At 46.3% G+C, this 16,516-nt stretch overlaps 1 protein-coding gene across 2 annotated transcripts in view; it reads right to left on the bottom strand.

Annotated features, from left to right (window-relative positions):
• Positions 1 to 245: 245 nt before the first annotated feature.
• Positions 246 to 16,516, bottom strand: part of LOC143289739 (nuclear receptor subfamily 5 group A member 2-like) — a 43,755-nt gene continuing 27,484 nt past the window's right edge. For both annotated transcript variants that reach the window (XM_076598825.1, XM_076598824.1), the window contains exons 2-7: positions 10,941 to 11,072; positions 10,234 to 10,374; positions 6,046 to 7,595; positions 5,091 to 5,195; positions 3,581 to 3,734; positions 246 to 702 (exon numbers count right to left, since the gene is read on the bottom strand). In XM_076598825.1, the coding sequence (XP_076454940.1) occupies positions 455 to 702; positions 3,581 to 3,734; positions 5,091 to 5,195; positions 6,046 to 7,595; positions 10,234 to 10,374; positions 10,941 to 11,072 (2,330 nt within the window). In that variant the 3' untranslated portion in view covers positions 246 to 454. The remainder of the gene's footprint in view (positions 703 to 3,580; positions 3,735 to 5,090; positions 5,196 to 6,045; positions 7,596 to 10,233; positions 10,375 to 10,940; positions 11,073 to 16,516) is intronic.

Genomic DNA, 16,516 nt, shown 5'->3' with positions numbered 1-16,516 from the left:
ATCTTTTCAAACAAACAAAACAAAAAAGTCAAAAAACAAACAGAAAAAAAAAGGAGCTCAGTACAATGTTCTAGAACGAACAATTGTCGGAAGCAAATAAACCAACCCCCCAAAACACAAAACCCCTCTTGCTCTGGTGTATTTGCACAGACTTTTTCAACGCACCACCACTTTGGGTACACTTGCATCACTCCTTTTGGTACACCTGCACCTCTCCACTGTCCCACCACTGCCTCTCATCAACCCTTTCAGTACATCTTGCACTCAGCCTTTTTCAGTCGGCTTCCCTTGTCAGCGCACGTGTCCTAAAAAAAACCAAGAGTCCTCCCTCAAAAATAACTGCATTCCTCCCACGTTTTTCAGAAATCAGCGTCGCATCTCGGCTCCTGACAAGACCACTCACACTAGCGCCCCAACGACAACAACAACAACAACGGACAACGATGAGCTGTCTTCATTTCCGCCTGGAATGAATCATCTCGGTCAACAGTGTCTGATCAGGGACCTGGTTGTTGAGGTGCTTGCAGTAGAGGAACTCCTCCAGACGAATGCTGATGATGCGGATCTCCGGCAGGCGCACCAGGATCTGGCCAAACTTGTCCTTGAGGTCGGGGTGAAAGGTCAGGCAGTACTCCAGCAAGGCCGCGTTGACCTTCTCCTGGCTCTGCTCAATGTACTGCCGGTTCTCCAGGCCAGAGATGTCTGTGGACACAGCAACATACCACTGTTTTATATACATCCCCGAATATGATATACATCCCCGAATATGGAGTATGGCTGTCTAAATGGTGGGGTAAAATAATGGACATACTGAATGTTCTGCCGGTTGTCAAGGCCTGAGATGTCTATGGACACACCAACACATCACTGTTTTATATACATCCCCGAATACGGAGTATGGCTGCCTACATGGTGGAGGTAAAAACAGTCATAATAGTACTGCCCGTTCACTGAGTATGGCTGCCTACATGGCAGGGGTAAAAACAGTCATACATGGTGTACCGCTTGCTCTCCAGGCCAGAGATGTCTGTGGACACAGCAACACATCACACGTCAGTACCCTTCCTAAATATCATGTACATCCTTGAAAATGAAGTATGGCTGCCTACATGGTGGGGTCAAAACAGTCATACTCAATATACTGCTTCTTCTCCAGGCCAGAGACGTCTGTGGACACAGCAACGCAGCAGATGCCAGTGTCGTTTCTAAGTGTTGTATATATACACACCCCTGAAAACAGAGTATAGCTGCCTACATAGCAGGGAAATAAACAGTCCCTTTGTTAAATGCATGGGCGAGAGTGACTGCTTTCTTAAACTCTGAAAAGTTTGTGGCTGGGGTACAGGTGCTGACGAACCCCAAGTGAATGTCTTTATACTGAAACAAAATGAAATAAAGGAAAGAAGAAGGAAAAAATACAAAAAAAAAAAAACAACAACATCAAGATACGGAAATCTCTACAATGAGGAAATACTCCAACCCTAGTAAATGTCAAATTACAAACATGCTTTCCTCCACAAAAAACACTGTATCTCCAACAAACCAAACCACAGGAAAACATATTTTGACAGAGGGCACACTGAAAGGAGGAGTTTGTATTATACTCCATGTTTGGTGTTACATATACTTACCATGTCAAACTGATGCAAACTAGGCCTATTGGTTTGCTCTGCTTGGCCAAATTTCGCGAAGTGGCTTTTCTTTCTTCCTCATCTTGTTCTTTTTCTTTTATAACATAACTGCCTCTTCTTTTTTTCTTCTTTTTTTTATTCACTTTTTTTTCAGGTCAAGGTGGAAAAAACAAAACACATTCTTCATCCGATACTGTGGACAAGGAAAAACACAGCAGCAATGTTGGACCAAATGACAGGCAGAACCGTCACCACCAGCATAGGACTGATGGCGCTTTGCTGAGTGTCTTCATGTGTGACAGCAGCAATGTTGGACCAAATGACAGGCAGAACCATAACCACCAGCATAGGACTGATGGCTCTTTGCTGAGTGTCTTCATGTGTGACAGCAGCAATGTTGGACCAAATGACAGGCAGAACCATAACCACCAGCATAGGACTGATGGCTCTTTGCTGAGTGTCTTCATGTGTGACAGCAGCAATGTTGGACCAAATGACAGGCAGAACCATCACCACCAGCATAGGACTGATGGCTCTTTGCTGAGTGTCTTCATGTGTGACAGCAGCAATGTTGGACCAAATGACAGGCAGAACCATCACCACCAGCATAGGACTGATGGCGCTTTGCTGAGTGTCTTCATGTGTGACAGCAGCAATGTTGGACCAAATGACAGGCAGAACCATCACCACCAGCATAGGACTGATGGCTCTTTGCTGAGTGTCTTCATGTGTGACAGCAGCAATGTTGGACCAAATGACAGGCAGAACCATCACCACCAGCATAGGACTGATGGCTCTTTGCTGAGTGTCTTCATGTGTGACAGCAGCAATGTTGGACCAAATGACAGGCAGAACCATCACCACCAGCATAGGACTGATGGCTCTTTGCTGAGTGTCTTCATGTGTGACAGCAGCAATGTTGGACCAAATGACAGGCAGAACCATAACCACCAGCATAGGACTGATGGCGCTTTGCTGAGTGTCTTCATGTGTGACAGCAGCAATGTTGGACCAAATGGCAGGCAGAAGTAATTATAATAATAAAGGAATTTGTGTAGCAAGTTTTTCCAGATATTTGTATTACTCTTTTGGTCACAACAGATTTCTCCATGTGAAATTTGGGCTGCTTTTATCAGGGAGAGTGCATCGCTACACTGACAGCACCACCCTTTTTTTTGTGTGCATTTTTTTCTGCCTCCAGTTTTCTTTCTTTTCCTGTGAAGTGGATTTTTCTACAGAATTTTGCCAGGGACAACCCTTTTGTTGCCATGGGTTCTTTTACATGCTCTAAATGCATGCTGCAAATGGGACCTCGATTTATCGTCTCATCCGAATGACTAGCGTCCAGACCACCACTCAAGGTCTAGTGGAGGGGAGAAAATACTGGCGAGTGTAGGTGTGATTTGAATCAGTGTGCTGAGATTCTCTTGCTTCCTAGGCGGACACGTTACCTCAAGGCCATCACTCCATTATATGGCTCAAAGCGCTTTACATTTCGTTCCCCACTCCCACATCAATACCCCTGTCCACCCCCCCCCACACAGAAGCACGCACCAATTAACACACGCAACTGAACACTGGAAACCACCCACCCACCCATGACGCCCTCCAGAAAACCCATCCCTGCAACATGCACTCAGGCACGTACATACACTCTAATGCACGAACACTTGCTAGCACCCCTGCTACACACACGGCAAGCTGCCTTCCCACAACAAAAGATGCATCACACCAAGACTAGGATCAGAAAAAAAAAGAGAAAAAAAAAATCAATGTTGTTGGAAATGATGTTTCAGAGCAGGCTTAAATGATTTCCAACACAAAAGACGTCCAACACCAAACCGACTCTCCCGCGACACACCTTCAAAGAAAAATCAAACCAAAACCAACCAACCACACTTAAACAACTCCCAACACACAATATTTACCATTGTGGGAAATGGACTGACCTGGGTTGAGAAGGATGAGGAACTTAAGGCACATGTACTCGCTGTTGTCCACTTTGAGTTCTGTGCATTTCTTGATCAGCTCAAACAGTCGTACCCTAACGTCGCCCAGTCCCAGTTTATCCAGTGTGTCCAGGTTAAAGCGGGAACCGTTCGGCTGAAAGTGAAGTGAACACACTTGATACTAATAACTGATGTGTGTGTGTGTGTGTGTGTGCATGTGCGTGTGTGTGTGTGTTGGCAACAGTGATGGACTTTTGAAAAGTATGACATCACAGACTGTGGAACAGAGAAAAAAGTATGACATAACAGACTGCAGAACAGAGAGAAAAGTGAGACATCACAGACTGTGGAACAGAGAGGAAAATGTGACATCACAAACTGGAACAGAGAAAAAATTGTGACATCACAGACTGGAACAGAGAGCAAAGTATGACATCACAGATTGTGGAACAGAGAGAAAAGTATGACATCACAGATTGTGGAACAGAGAGAAAAGTGTGACATCACAGACTGTGGAACAGAGAGAAAAGTGTGACATCACAGACTGTGGAACAGAGAGAAAAGTGTGACATCACAGATTGTGGAACAGAGAGAAAAGTGTGACATCACAGACTGTGGAACAGAGAAAAAAGTGTGACATCACAGACTGTGGAACAGAGAGAAAAGTGTGACATCACAGATTGTGGAACAGAGAGAAAAGTATGACATAACAGACTGCAGAACAGAGAGAAAAGTATGACATCACAGATTGTGGAACAGAGAGAAAAGTGTGACATCACAGACTGTGGAACAGAGAGAAAAGTGTGACATCACAGACTGTGGAACAAAAGAATGACATCACAGACTGTGAAACAGAGATAATAAGAGAGGCAAGGCCTTCAAGACACTTGTGATACACACTTTAAAAAAAAAACCCACATCAATCTTTTAAAATGTGTTCTGTATTTGTTGTCATAAAGCTTTGGGTAAAAAAAACCCCCAAAAAACAAACATATGACACGGTTAATTCAGTTTCTCTTTATGTTCATTCCAGTTAACTGAGTATCTACTTTAAAATATTCGCATGCAGTAAACACGTTAATGATGTAGTTAATGTCACTGTATGTGTTCTGTCCAGAACTGGTATTCCTTTCTATTAATTACGAACAATAAAAACAGTGTCATGCCCTCTTCTAACCAAACAAGGGAAGCAGTAATATAGTGCTTTTTGAATTCTGGATCGAGTCTCAATGAAATAAACCATTAATGATCCAGAAATATGGCTTATTTCAGGAGACCTATTATTGGTATCACTGAAGATTTTTTTTCTTACTATGTTTAATCCAATTTTGGCACTGGCAGACAAAGTATTTCCAGAGAACATGAATTTGTAAAATTTACCATCCACACACACACACACATGGACGACCAAAAGCTAGGTTAAAACATAGACTCAATTTGTTTTTTCTCTGTTAGTCAAAAACGTGTGACATCACAGACTGCGCAATAGAGAGAAAAAAAAAAGTGTTACCATGACGAGCTCCGTGCCCCAGTAGCCGTGTACCTGGCGGTAGACGAAGTCCAGGATCAGGATCTCGCTCCAGCTGTGTTGGAGCAACTTCATCTGGTCCTCCACCTGCCAACACACAGCCTTACATTTATACACACCTGTCAACACACAGCCTTTGTTATATACACACCTGTCGACATGCAGCCATTGTTTTATACACACCTGTCAACATGCAGCCTTTGTTTTATACACACCTGTCAACACACAGCCTTTGTTTTATATACACCTGTCAACACGCAGCCTTTGTTTTATACACACCTGTCAACATGCAGCCTTTGTTTTATACACACCTGTCAACACACAGCCTTTGTTTTATACACACCTGTCGACATGCAGTCATTGTTTTATACACACCTGTCAACACACAACCTCTGTTTTATAAGCACCTGTCAAAACACAGGCTCTGTTTTATACACACCTGTCAACACACAGCCTTTGTTCTATACGCACTTTATACAAAGGCACTGTCAACAGTCACAGAAGCCTTTGTTCTATAAGCACCCTGTCAACTCAGGCCTTGGTTCTATACGCACCTGTCAACACAGCCTTTGTTCTATACGCACCCTTTGTCTATACGCACCTGTCAACACAGCCTTTGTTTTATACACACCTGTCAACAAATAGTCTTTGTTTTACACATACCTGTCAACACACAGCCTTTGTTTCATACGCACATGTCAACACACAGCCTTTGTTTTATACACACCTGTCAACACACAGCGTTTGTTTTATACACACCTGTCAACACACAGCCTTTGTTTTATACACACCTGTCAACACACAGCCTTTGTTTTATACCCACCTGTCAACACACATCCGTCAGCCATCACCTGAATCACCCTGAAGAAGGCACAGTCACCACCGCCACCCCCAACAAACCCACACACATACCTATAAATCCCTCCCTCCCTCTCACCTGGATCTCCTTGAAGAAGGGGGAGTCGCGGGCCCACTCCACCATGAGGAAGAGCAGCTGGTCCACCATGGAGCAGACCATGTGCATCACCTGCTCCAGGTGCCCCATGTGGCTCATCTGCCGCAGGGTGTCGCCCAGGAAGGACAGCATCTTGCCCTGCATCTCACCCTCCTCCAGCAGGTTCGCCTTCAGCTCGCACAGCAAGGGAGGCAACGTCGGCTGATCCCCGCCCCCTCCCCCTCCCACACCCCCTCCACACACCTCTGCCGGGATTCCCACAAACCCCTGCTGAGCGACGGAAGTGTTGGTGGTGGTGGGGGTGAGGGTGAGGGTGGCGGTGGAGGGTGGTGCACAGTCCATGCTGATGCTCTCCCTTGCTCCGCCATCGTCTTGGTGGTGGCCAGGCGGAGGGAGGGGGTGGGGCAGGGACGGTGGGGGGAACTCCGAGGCAGCGGCGGCGGCGGAGGAGGAAAGGGAGGGGGAGGGAGAGGGGGAGGCGTCAGCCGAGACGAGGGAGAAAGCAATGTCCATGAGCTGGGAAGGAGGGGGAGAGTGGGGAGGCTGGGAGTGGGGGGGTGAGGAGGGGAGGTGGGGGTGCTGCTGTTGCTGTTGGTGGCCACTACTACTACTGCTGTTTCTGCCTGCACTGCTGTTGTTGCTGTTGCTGTTGTTGTTAACGCTGTTGTTGTTGCCACTGCCGCCGCCCAGATGCTGGAGCTGGATGTCAGCTAACATGGATGGCTGCTGGTGGTGGTGGTGGTGGTGGTGATGGTGGTGAGGGAGGGGCTGGTGGGAGGCGTGGGGGTGGGGGTGGTGGTGGGGGGAGGTGAGGGGGCCTGGGGGGGCCTCCTCCCCCACGCCATTACCGTTACCGTCCTGAGGGGACAGGGCCGCAGCCTCCGGAAGAACCACCTGACCTGACAACGCCGCCGGGGTCTGGTGACCACGATGATGATGATGATGATGGTGTTGCTGGTGGTGGGGGTGGTGGTGGTGAGCGCCGAACTGAATCCCCCCGCCGCCGCTGACACTGACCGGGGGAGGAGGAGGAGGAGGGGGGGCCGCGCCTTCCCTCAGCCCCCCTCCCCCTCCCTCACAACTGTTCACCACCTCCGCCGCCGTCATGGCAGCCAGGGAAGCCATGTCCACAGCACCACTGCCGCTGCCCGTGGTGGTGGCGCCACCTGGGGACAGGAGGGGGAACGCCGCCGTCATGGCAGCCAGGGAAGCCATGTCCACAGTACCGCTAGCGCTACCACTGTTTGTGGTGGTGGCGCCACCTGGGGACAGGAGGGGGAATGCCGCCGTCGTCGGAGAAGTGAATCCCAGCCCCAGGCTGGCCTGCAGGAGGCTTGGGTCGGGTTTGACGTCAACGGGGGAGGCGGGCTGCTCCATGCACGCCGAGTCCATCCCCCCCATCCTCCCTCCTCCCCCCCCAACGCCCAAGGGGTGGTGCTGGGCCTGAAGCTGTTGCTGCTTGAGGGCGCGCGCCCGCTTGTACATGGGTCCGAACTTGTTCCTCCCGCCACGCATCCGGTCCTCGCGCACCGCTGGGCCACACAGCATCATCACACTGGTCATCAGTCTGTGTGTGTGTGTGTGTGTGTGTGTGTGCACGCGCGTGTGTGTGTGTGTGTGCGGGTGTGGGGTGGTGGGGGTGGTGGTGGTGTGTGTGTGTGTGTGTGTGTGTGTGTGTAGGTGTGTGTGTGAGTGTGTGTGTGTAGGTGTGTGTGTGTGTGTAGGTGTGTGTATGTGTGTAGGTGTGTGTGTGTGTGTGTGTGTGTGTGTGTGTGTGTGTGTAGGTGTGTAAAAGAAAGATAGCTTGCCTTGGAGTAGAGAGAGAGAGAGGGAGAGAGAGGGTGCACAGTGGGAGAGGGTGGATGCTTAAAAATATATAAAAAAAGAAAAAATGAACAAGTCAGGCTGGTATTATTTTCATTCACTGACAAGGCATTTCAAATGACCCTCTGAAAACAAAACATTCCTGTTCGTTAGCTTTTTTCAATAACTGCCTGATTTGCAACTCCTTTTTCCTGGCTTTGAAATAAGCACTGCCAATTGCAGCACAGCTGTATATCTTACAATTAATGTTTATGACTCACTTCACCACAGCCTAAAAACAAGCATTCCTATTTGCAGTACAGTTGTATAATTTATAACTTCCAAACTCTGTTAAACCCTTTGGAGCTAAAATATATTCAACAAACCACTGATAAATGAGAGAGAGCGAGAGAAGAGAAGAGAAGAGAGGAGAAAGAAAGAAAGGGAGAGAAAGAGAGAGAGTCAGACAGACAGACTCAAGAGATCTCAAATGCCAACGATACTAATGATATGCAGTGTCACTGCACTGCCCTCTGTGACAAACAAAACACAGTTCATGTTACGGCACGTTGCTGTGTGACTCTGTGTGTGTGTGTGTGTGTGTGTGTGTGTGTGTGTGTGAGTGTGTGTGAGTGTGTGCGTGCTGGGTTTTTAATGGTGGTTTGTTCACGTCAACAGTGCACACTAATGACGGAGGGAGAACAAAGATATCATGCCACATGTTACGCACCTGGTCAACACATGTACATACCACACACACACACACACACACATGTATACACACACAAGTGTATACACACATGTGCACATACGTACTTGCACACTCACACACAATAATAATATTCAGCTTGCAGGCACATGCACACAATTGCATACCACACACATATATTCAACAAGAAGAGGCGACTGCTGTCCCAACTATCTGGGCTAGAATTTGATTATAGTGGAGAGTGTCTTGTCCAAGTTACATCCCCACTCATGGCCAAGAGGGTTTTAGGACAGTGGGTGTTGTGATGGTTCCCAAAGGCCAACTAGCCCCCAAGGCTGCAGCACTAAGAGGCAGTGCAATCTAGCCTCCTAGTTTGAGAGTTATAGTCCTTCACAAAAGACTTAGCTGACCCTTTGGATGCTTTAGTCGTGACTCGGCGACTTGCACCAAGAACAACACAGTCACCGCATGGTAACTTGTATAGAGAACGCTGCTGGCACCGGTCAGCAACATGAGCATTAGAGTTAACTGCTCTTCAATAAATCACACCAAACTTAGCCACTACTTCCTGCCACATGTACCGCAAACATCCTCCTCATTGTTGAACCAACTCTTGTGTGCGGTTTGGAGCCATTTTCAGTGGATTTTTTACAACTTAGTTTGAACGATGGCGAGTTCTTCAACAAGTCCTGATTGTAACCAGCTGGAAGTCTAACTGCAAGTCTGTTGGCGGAAAAGGATTTTGTTGCAAACAGTGACAGTGACAATGACAGTGGTGAAGAGTTCACGCCACATGGCTGCTCTGCTGCACAGCCGGTTTTCAGCTGTACTGTGCAGCTGACTTAGCCGGCTAGCAGTTGTTAGCAGCTGGAACATAGCCGATGATGTAAGAGTTAATCAATTGTGCGTCTTCAAGTAAGGCGCGTCACATGCAAAATGACCACAATTTTATGTGAGTTCACACATGTCTCTTTGTGAAGGTCAAGGTATTCGTGTCAGGGTTGTGTGTCTCATCAGGGCCGTAACTCTCTGTTTTCACGTGCTCACGTTGAGCTGTGCAAGTTGTCAAATGATGTGCCCACCTCCATGTCTTCTTCGTTTCGCAGACTATGATTTTTACGACCTAGATTTTTGTTTTGTTAAACCTTATATTGCCTTGCTTGTTCAGAATCTATAAATACGACTCACTTTGTTGGAAAAAAAAAGAGCTGCATAGTTTAAAAAATGAATAGAGGCTAAAAAAAAAAAAAAAAAAAATCAGTAATACATTGATATAGCATTTCTTTAAAAAGAATGTGAAGACATCCGTCACATAATTTATCCGTATTGTCTCAAGAAATGTTTATTTATTTACTTATTTGTTTATGTATTTATTAAGATGTTTCACTACAGTGCATATTCTTGAAGCTCTATGCATTTTACAACATCATGTCATTGCCAATATTGTTGCATGTTTCCACGACACTTTTCATTTCTCTTTTCCTGTCCATTTGCAGGTAACCCTGTATAATGACCACAGCAGAAAGATGTTGATGAATGAATGTAAGATTTGTGGAATGGATGGGTGAATGATGGGGAATTAAGAAGAAAAAAAAGAAAAGAAAAAAAAAAGAGTTAATCAATTCTCACTGCAGTACAACTATAATCACAACACTCACCCTCCAACTTCATGCCCACGCTGAGACATTTCTGAAACCTGCAGTATGGACATCGCTTTCGCTGACTCTTGTCGATCTGACACTCCCGGTTGTCTACACAGGAGTATATCTTCTTGTTCTGCACCGTACGTTTGAAGAAACCTGCACACAGGCAAAGCACACGGCTGGAGATACAACAAATCTGTGTAGAAATGGGCACCATGTGCATGCTTAGTACTTCTTGTATGTTGTCTTCTTCTCGTTTGTGTATGCTTAGTACAAGACTAAAGAGTATAACATGATAGAATCAGTGTGTGAATGAATATTCATTGTTCCGTCTTTATATTGATGTAGACTTTAGCACTATAATATCACATATAGTCAATGTCAGAATGTGTAAATAAAAGTAACTGTTCTGCCAATATTATTGTGATGTGCAATGATTAACATTCAGAGCGATGTAATGTAGTGATTAACCAGTGTACAAATTACATTTCAACCTGTAAACCTTTGTCTGAATGAATAAGAAAAAAAAAAAAAAAAAAGTATGAAAAAACCCCACCCCAAAACACAAGGCTGCATTTTAAACGTAAGATCCAAGATCTAATACCATGTCATCCCTACTGGGTATGAAGGACTACAAAACCTCAAACTCTGTCCTAAGTGGCCAAAGCCATTGGGATTAAGTGGTGTTGTGCAGTGTGGTGTGGCATGGTGTAGTGGTTTACCTTTACAGCTCTCACAGGTGAGGAGGCCATAGTGGTAGCCGGACACATTGTCCCCACACACAGGGCACAGGTCCTTATCGAAGCCTCCCTTCACGTCCGTGGGGATCTGTCCCTCCACACTGCTGCTGCCGCCTGCAACATGTCACACACCACTTTATGCTGATGCTGTGTGACCGACAGTCATGTCCTTACAACACATCACACACCACTTTATGCTGATGCTGTGTGACCGTCAGTCATGTCCTTACAACACATCACACACCACTTTATGCTGATGCTGTGTGACCGTCAGTCATGTCCTAACAACACCGCCACACACCACTTTATGCTAATGCTGTGTGACCGTCAGTCATGTCCTAACAACACCGCCACACACCACTTTATGCTGATGTTGTGTGACCGTCAGTCATGTCCTAACAACACATCACACACCACTTTATGCTCATGCTGTGTGACCGTCAGTCATGTCCTAACAACACATCACACACCACTTTATGCTGATGCTGTGTGACCGTCAGTCATGTCCTAACAACACATCACACACCACTTTATGCTGATGCTGTGTGACCGTCAGTCATGTCCTAACAACACATCACACACCACTTTATGCTGATGCTGTGTGACTGTCAGTCATGTCCTAACAACACCGCCACACACCACATTATAGCTGTGTGATCATCAGTCATGTCCTAACAACACCGCCACACACCACATTATAGCTGTGTAACCGTCAGTCATGTCCTAACAACACCGCCACACACCACATTATAACTGTGTGACCGTCAGTCATGTCCTAACAACACTGCCACACACCACATTACAGCTGTGTGACCGTCAGTCATGTCCTAACAACACCGCCACACACCACATTACAGCTGTGTGACCGTCAGTCATGTCCTAACAACACCGCCACACACCACATTATAGCTGTGTGACCGTCAGTCATGTCCTAACAACACCGCCACACACCACATTATAGCTGTGTGACCGTCAGTCATGTCCTAACAACACCGTCACACACCACATTACAGCTGTGTGACCGTCAGTCATGTCCTAACAACACCGCCACACACCACATTATAGCTGTGTGACCGTCAGTCATGTCCTAACAACACCGCCACACACCACATTATAGCTGTGTGACCGTCAGTCATGTCCTAACACCACCGCCACACACCACATTATAGCTGTGTGACCGTCAGTCATGTCCTAACACCACCGCCACACACCACATTATAGCTGTGTGACCGTCAGTCATGTCCTAACACCACCGCCACACACCACATTATAGCTGTGTGACCGTCAGTCATGTCCTAACAACACCGTCACACACCACATTATAGCTGTGTGACCGTCAGTCATGTCCTAACAACACCGTCACACACCACATTATAGCTGTGTGACCACAGGACCCCGGTTTATTGTCTCATGTGAATGACTAGCATCCAGACCACCACTCAAGGTCTAGTGGAGGGGAGAAAATACTGGCAATTGTGGGATTCGAGCCAGTGTGCTCAGATTCTCTCGCTTCCTAGGCGGACGTGTTACCACTAAGGCCAACGCTATCGCTGAATGACATTCAGTCTTGTTCCAACATTAACGTCACAACAGCACAGGCAGAAACAGCTGTCCCACATATCTGGGCAAAATTTTGGTTGTAGTTTAGAGTGTCTTGCCCCAAGTTACATCCCCACTCTCTCGGCCAAAAGGGTTTTAGCACAGTCCATGTTTCGACTGTTGGGATGGTCCCCAAAGGCAAACTCACCCCCAAGGCTGCAGCACTAACAGCCAGAGCAATCCTGCCTCCTAGTCTGAGAGTCACTGTCCTTCACAAAAGACCCAGATGTAAATGACTTCCCACCGCACTGAAGATCATGCAGCTCTCACTACGCTGTTGGTCAAACTGTAAGCTAATGTCCATATCTGATATAAACCAAGCGCTGAGCCATATAATGATAATAACTGTAATAATGTTGGCAATAACTTCTGTATCAAAGAAGTATTTGGAGGTCATATTAGCCTAGTCCTATTCCAGCATAAGCATGCGGATAGCTGATGATCCCGACTTGGGAGACTGGGGATATTCTTTCTGCAACGGCTGCAGGAGGATGTCAGGTGTGTGGTGGGTTGTGTTTGTGCCCAGTTTTTCTGCCTTGTCCTCTTCTCCTCAGGACTAGCATGCATGAGGCTGGCTACAAAGGTGCTGACAGCTTAGTGGATGGTGTGGGACCAGGCACTCCGGTCAGCAGGTTGGGTACTTTACTGGGGGTGGGATGGGAGGCTTGGGGGGTTGGGGTTTATGTCAGAGATTGTGAGGACCTTCTTCAGCGTGTTTGTAGTAATTACAGGTATTTGTAATGCAGGTATCTCAAATGCTATCTACCTCCTAGTTTACACAACACCACTGATTGCACCACACACACTGGCTCACATTCCACAAATGAGACACACAAGCACATGCACGCATACTCATACATGTATTATATATATATATATATATATATACACATAAACACATGACAGTGGTATACACTGAAGTAATCACACCCACCAATGCACATGCAAGTGCACACACACACACACACACACACACACACACAGAGTGATGACACACACACACACACACAGAGTGATGATACACACACACACACACACACAGAGTGATGACACACACACACACAGTGATGATACACACACACACACACACACACACACAGAGTGATGATACACACACACACACACAGAGTGATGACACACACACACAGAGTGATGATACACACACACACACACACACACACACACACACACACACACACACACAGAGTGATGACACACACACACACCACACACACACACACACAGAGTGATGACTCAAGCAGACTCAGTGGAAAGATGAAAATCAAAGACCACTACCCTGAAGCCTTGGGACATGGATGTGTTGGACATACCTTACACCCATTTACAGCTGGATGCTTTGGGACATGGATGTGTTGGACATACCTTACACCCATTCACAGCTGGATGCTTTGGGACATGGATGTGTTGGACATACCTTACACCCATTTACAGCTGGATGCTTTGGGACATGGATGTGTTGGACATACCTTACACTCATTCACAACTGGATGCTTTGGGACATGGATGTGTTTGACATACCTTAGTACACTCATTCACAGCTGGATGCTTTGGGACATGGATGTGTTGGACATACCTTACACCCATTTACAGCTGGATGCTTTGGGATATGGATGTGTTGGACATACCTTCCACCCATTTACAGCTGGATGCTTTGGGACACAGATCTATGTGTTGGACATACCTTACACCCATTCACAGCTGGATGCTTTGGGACATGGATGTGTTGGACATACCTTACACTCATTTACAGCTGGATGCTTTGGGACATGGATGTGTTTGACATACCTTACACCCATTCACAGCTGGATGCTTTGGGACATGGATGTGTTGGACATACCTTACACCCATTCACAGCTGGATGCTTTGGAACATGGATGTGTTGGACATACCTTACACCCTTTCACAGCTGGATGCTTTGGGACATGGATGTGTTTGGCATACCTTACACCCATTCACAGCTGGATGCTTTGGGACATGGATGTGTTGGACATACCTTACACCCATTCACAGCTGGATGCCTTGGGACACAGATCTATGTGTTGGACATACCTTACACCCATTTACAGCTGGATGCTTTGGGACATGGATGTGTTGGACATACCTTACACCCATTTACAGCTGGATGCTTTGGGACATGGATGTGTTGGACATACCTTACACCCATTTACAGCTGGATGCTTTGGGACATGGATGTGTTGGACATACCTTACACCCTTTCACAGCTGGATGCTTTGGGACACAGATCTATGTGTTTGACATACCTTACACCCTTTTACAGCTGGATGCTTTGGGATATGGATGTGTTGGACATACCTTCCACCCATTTACAGCTGGATGCTTTGGGACACAGATCTATGTGTTGGACATACCTTACACCCATTCACAGCTGGATGCTTTGGGACACTTCTTCAACACAAGTTTCAGTTTCAGTTTCTCGAGCAGGCGTCACTGTATTGGGACAAATCCATCCATACGCTACACCACATCTACTAAGAAGATGCCTGACCAGCAGCATAACCCAAGGTGCTTCTTCAGGCCTTGACTGCATGCTTATAGTTATATATTTGCTCTCTTATCAGAGTGGATTTCTTCTACAGAATTTTGCCAGAGGACAACACTCTCTTTGCCATGGGTTATTCTTCAGTGCGCCAAGTGAAATGCAGCGTATGGGACCTCAGTTTATCATCTCATCCGAATGACTAAATGCTCAGTTTGATTTTCCAGTCAAACTTGGGAGAAAGGGGTAGAGCAGGATTCGAACCCAGACCCTCACAGACTCTCTGTATTGGCAGATGAGCGTCTTAACCATTCTGCCACCTTCCTCCTTCAAATAGAAAACCGAGCACACAGTGCGGAGTACACACGTCACAGACGCACTGTCAAATTATACACTGATGTGATGACGCATCTAAACACAGATTATGTTCACAGCACAATATGGACAGCACGCCACACACGCAGGCATATCGTGCACCAATGCTTCTAAACACACTGTGCAGAACAGATACACGCATAATTTATGTGATACGCTAGCTCATCTAAAACAGGTGTTTATCAGACATCATACACACATCTATATTATAACTATGTTATCATAATTGTACACCAATGTGTCAAAACACACAGAATACATCATATCCACATTAACACAAAAAGTAAAGCATGTGCATATGTGGGTGTTTCTGTGTATGCGCATTTGTGAGTGCATTCATGTGTGTGTGTGTGTGTGTGTGTGTGTGTGTGTGTGTGTGTGTGTGTGTGTGTGTGTGTGTGTGTGTGTGTGTGTGTGTGTGTGTGTGTGTGCATTTGTGCGTGCATTCATATGTGTGTGTGTGTGTGTGTATGTGTGCATTTGTGTGTGCATTCATATGTGTGTGTGTGTGTGTGTGTGTGTGTGTGTGTGTGTGTGTGTGTGTGTGTGTGTGTGAGTTTCACCCCAAAATCAAAGTTATTCAGTAGTTTAGAAACAATACCCATGGATTTTCCCTAAAAAAAAACACACAAAAAAACACCTGAGTTAAGAGCAGTGCTTATCATATTGACTGGACACAGTTTGCCGAAAACTCTGCATCATTTTACAAAGCCCCTCCCACCCCCAAAAGAAAAGTGCGCAAGTTCCAACATGGTCCTTAACTTTTAGTGAATCCTATGTGTTAATATATTACTGTGATCAGGTTGAGGATTTATAAATATTCTGGTCAGACACAGCACACACACACACCTCTCTTCGCCTAAAGCACTGTGTCTTGGGATTGGGTTACCATCCCCACCCCACTACACTACCCCTCCCACCCACATACACCCACACACACACACCCAGGCTAACACACATATTGGCCACACACACACACAGGCACACACTGGCCACACACACAGAGGCACATACATTAGACACACACACACACACACATACACACACACACTGGCCGCACACACAC

Source organism: Babylonia areolata, chromosome 14 (genome assembly GCF_041734735.1).
Source record: "Babylonia areolata isolate BAREFJ2019XMU chromosome 14, ASM4173473v1, whole genome shotgun sequence".
Classification (NCBI taxonomy): domain Eukaryota; kingdom Metazoa; phylum Mollusca; class Gastropoda; order Neogastropoda; family Buccinidae; genus Babylonia; species Babylonia areolata.
The sequence above is the reverse complement of the archived record's forward strand: the minus strand, read 5'-3'. Positions and strand labels throughout refer to the sequence as shown.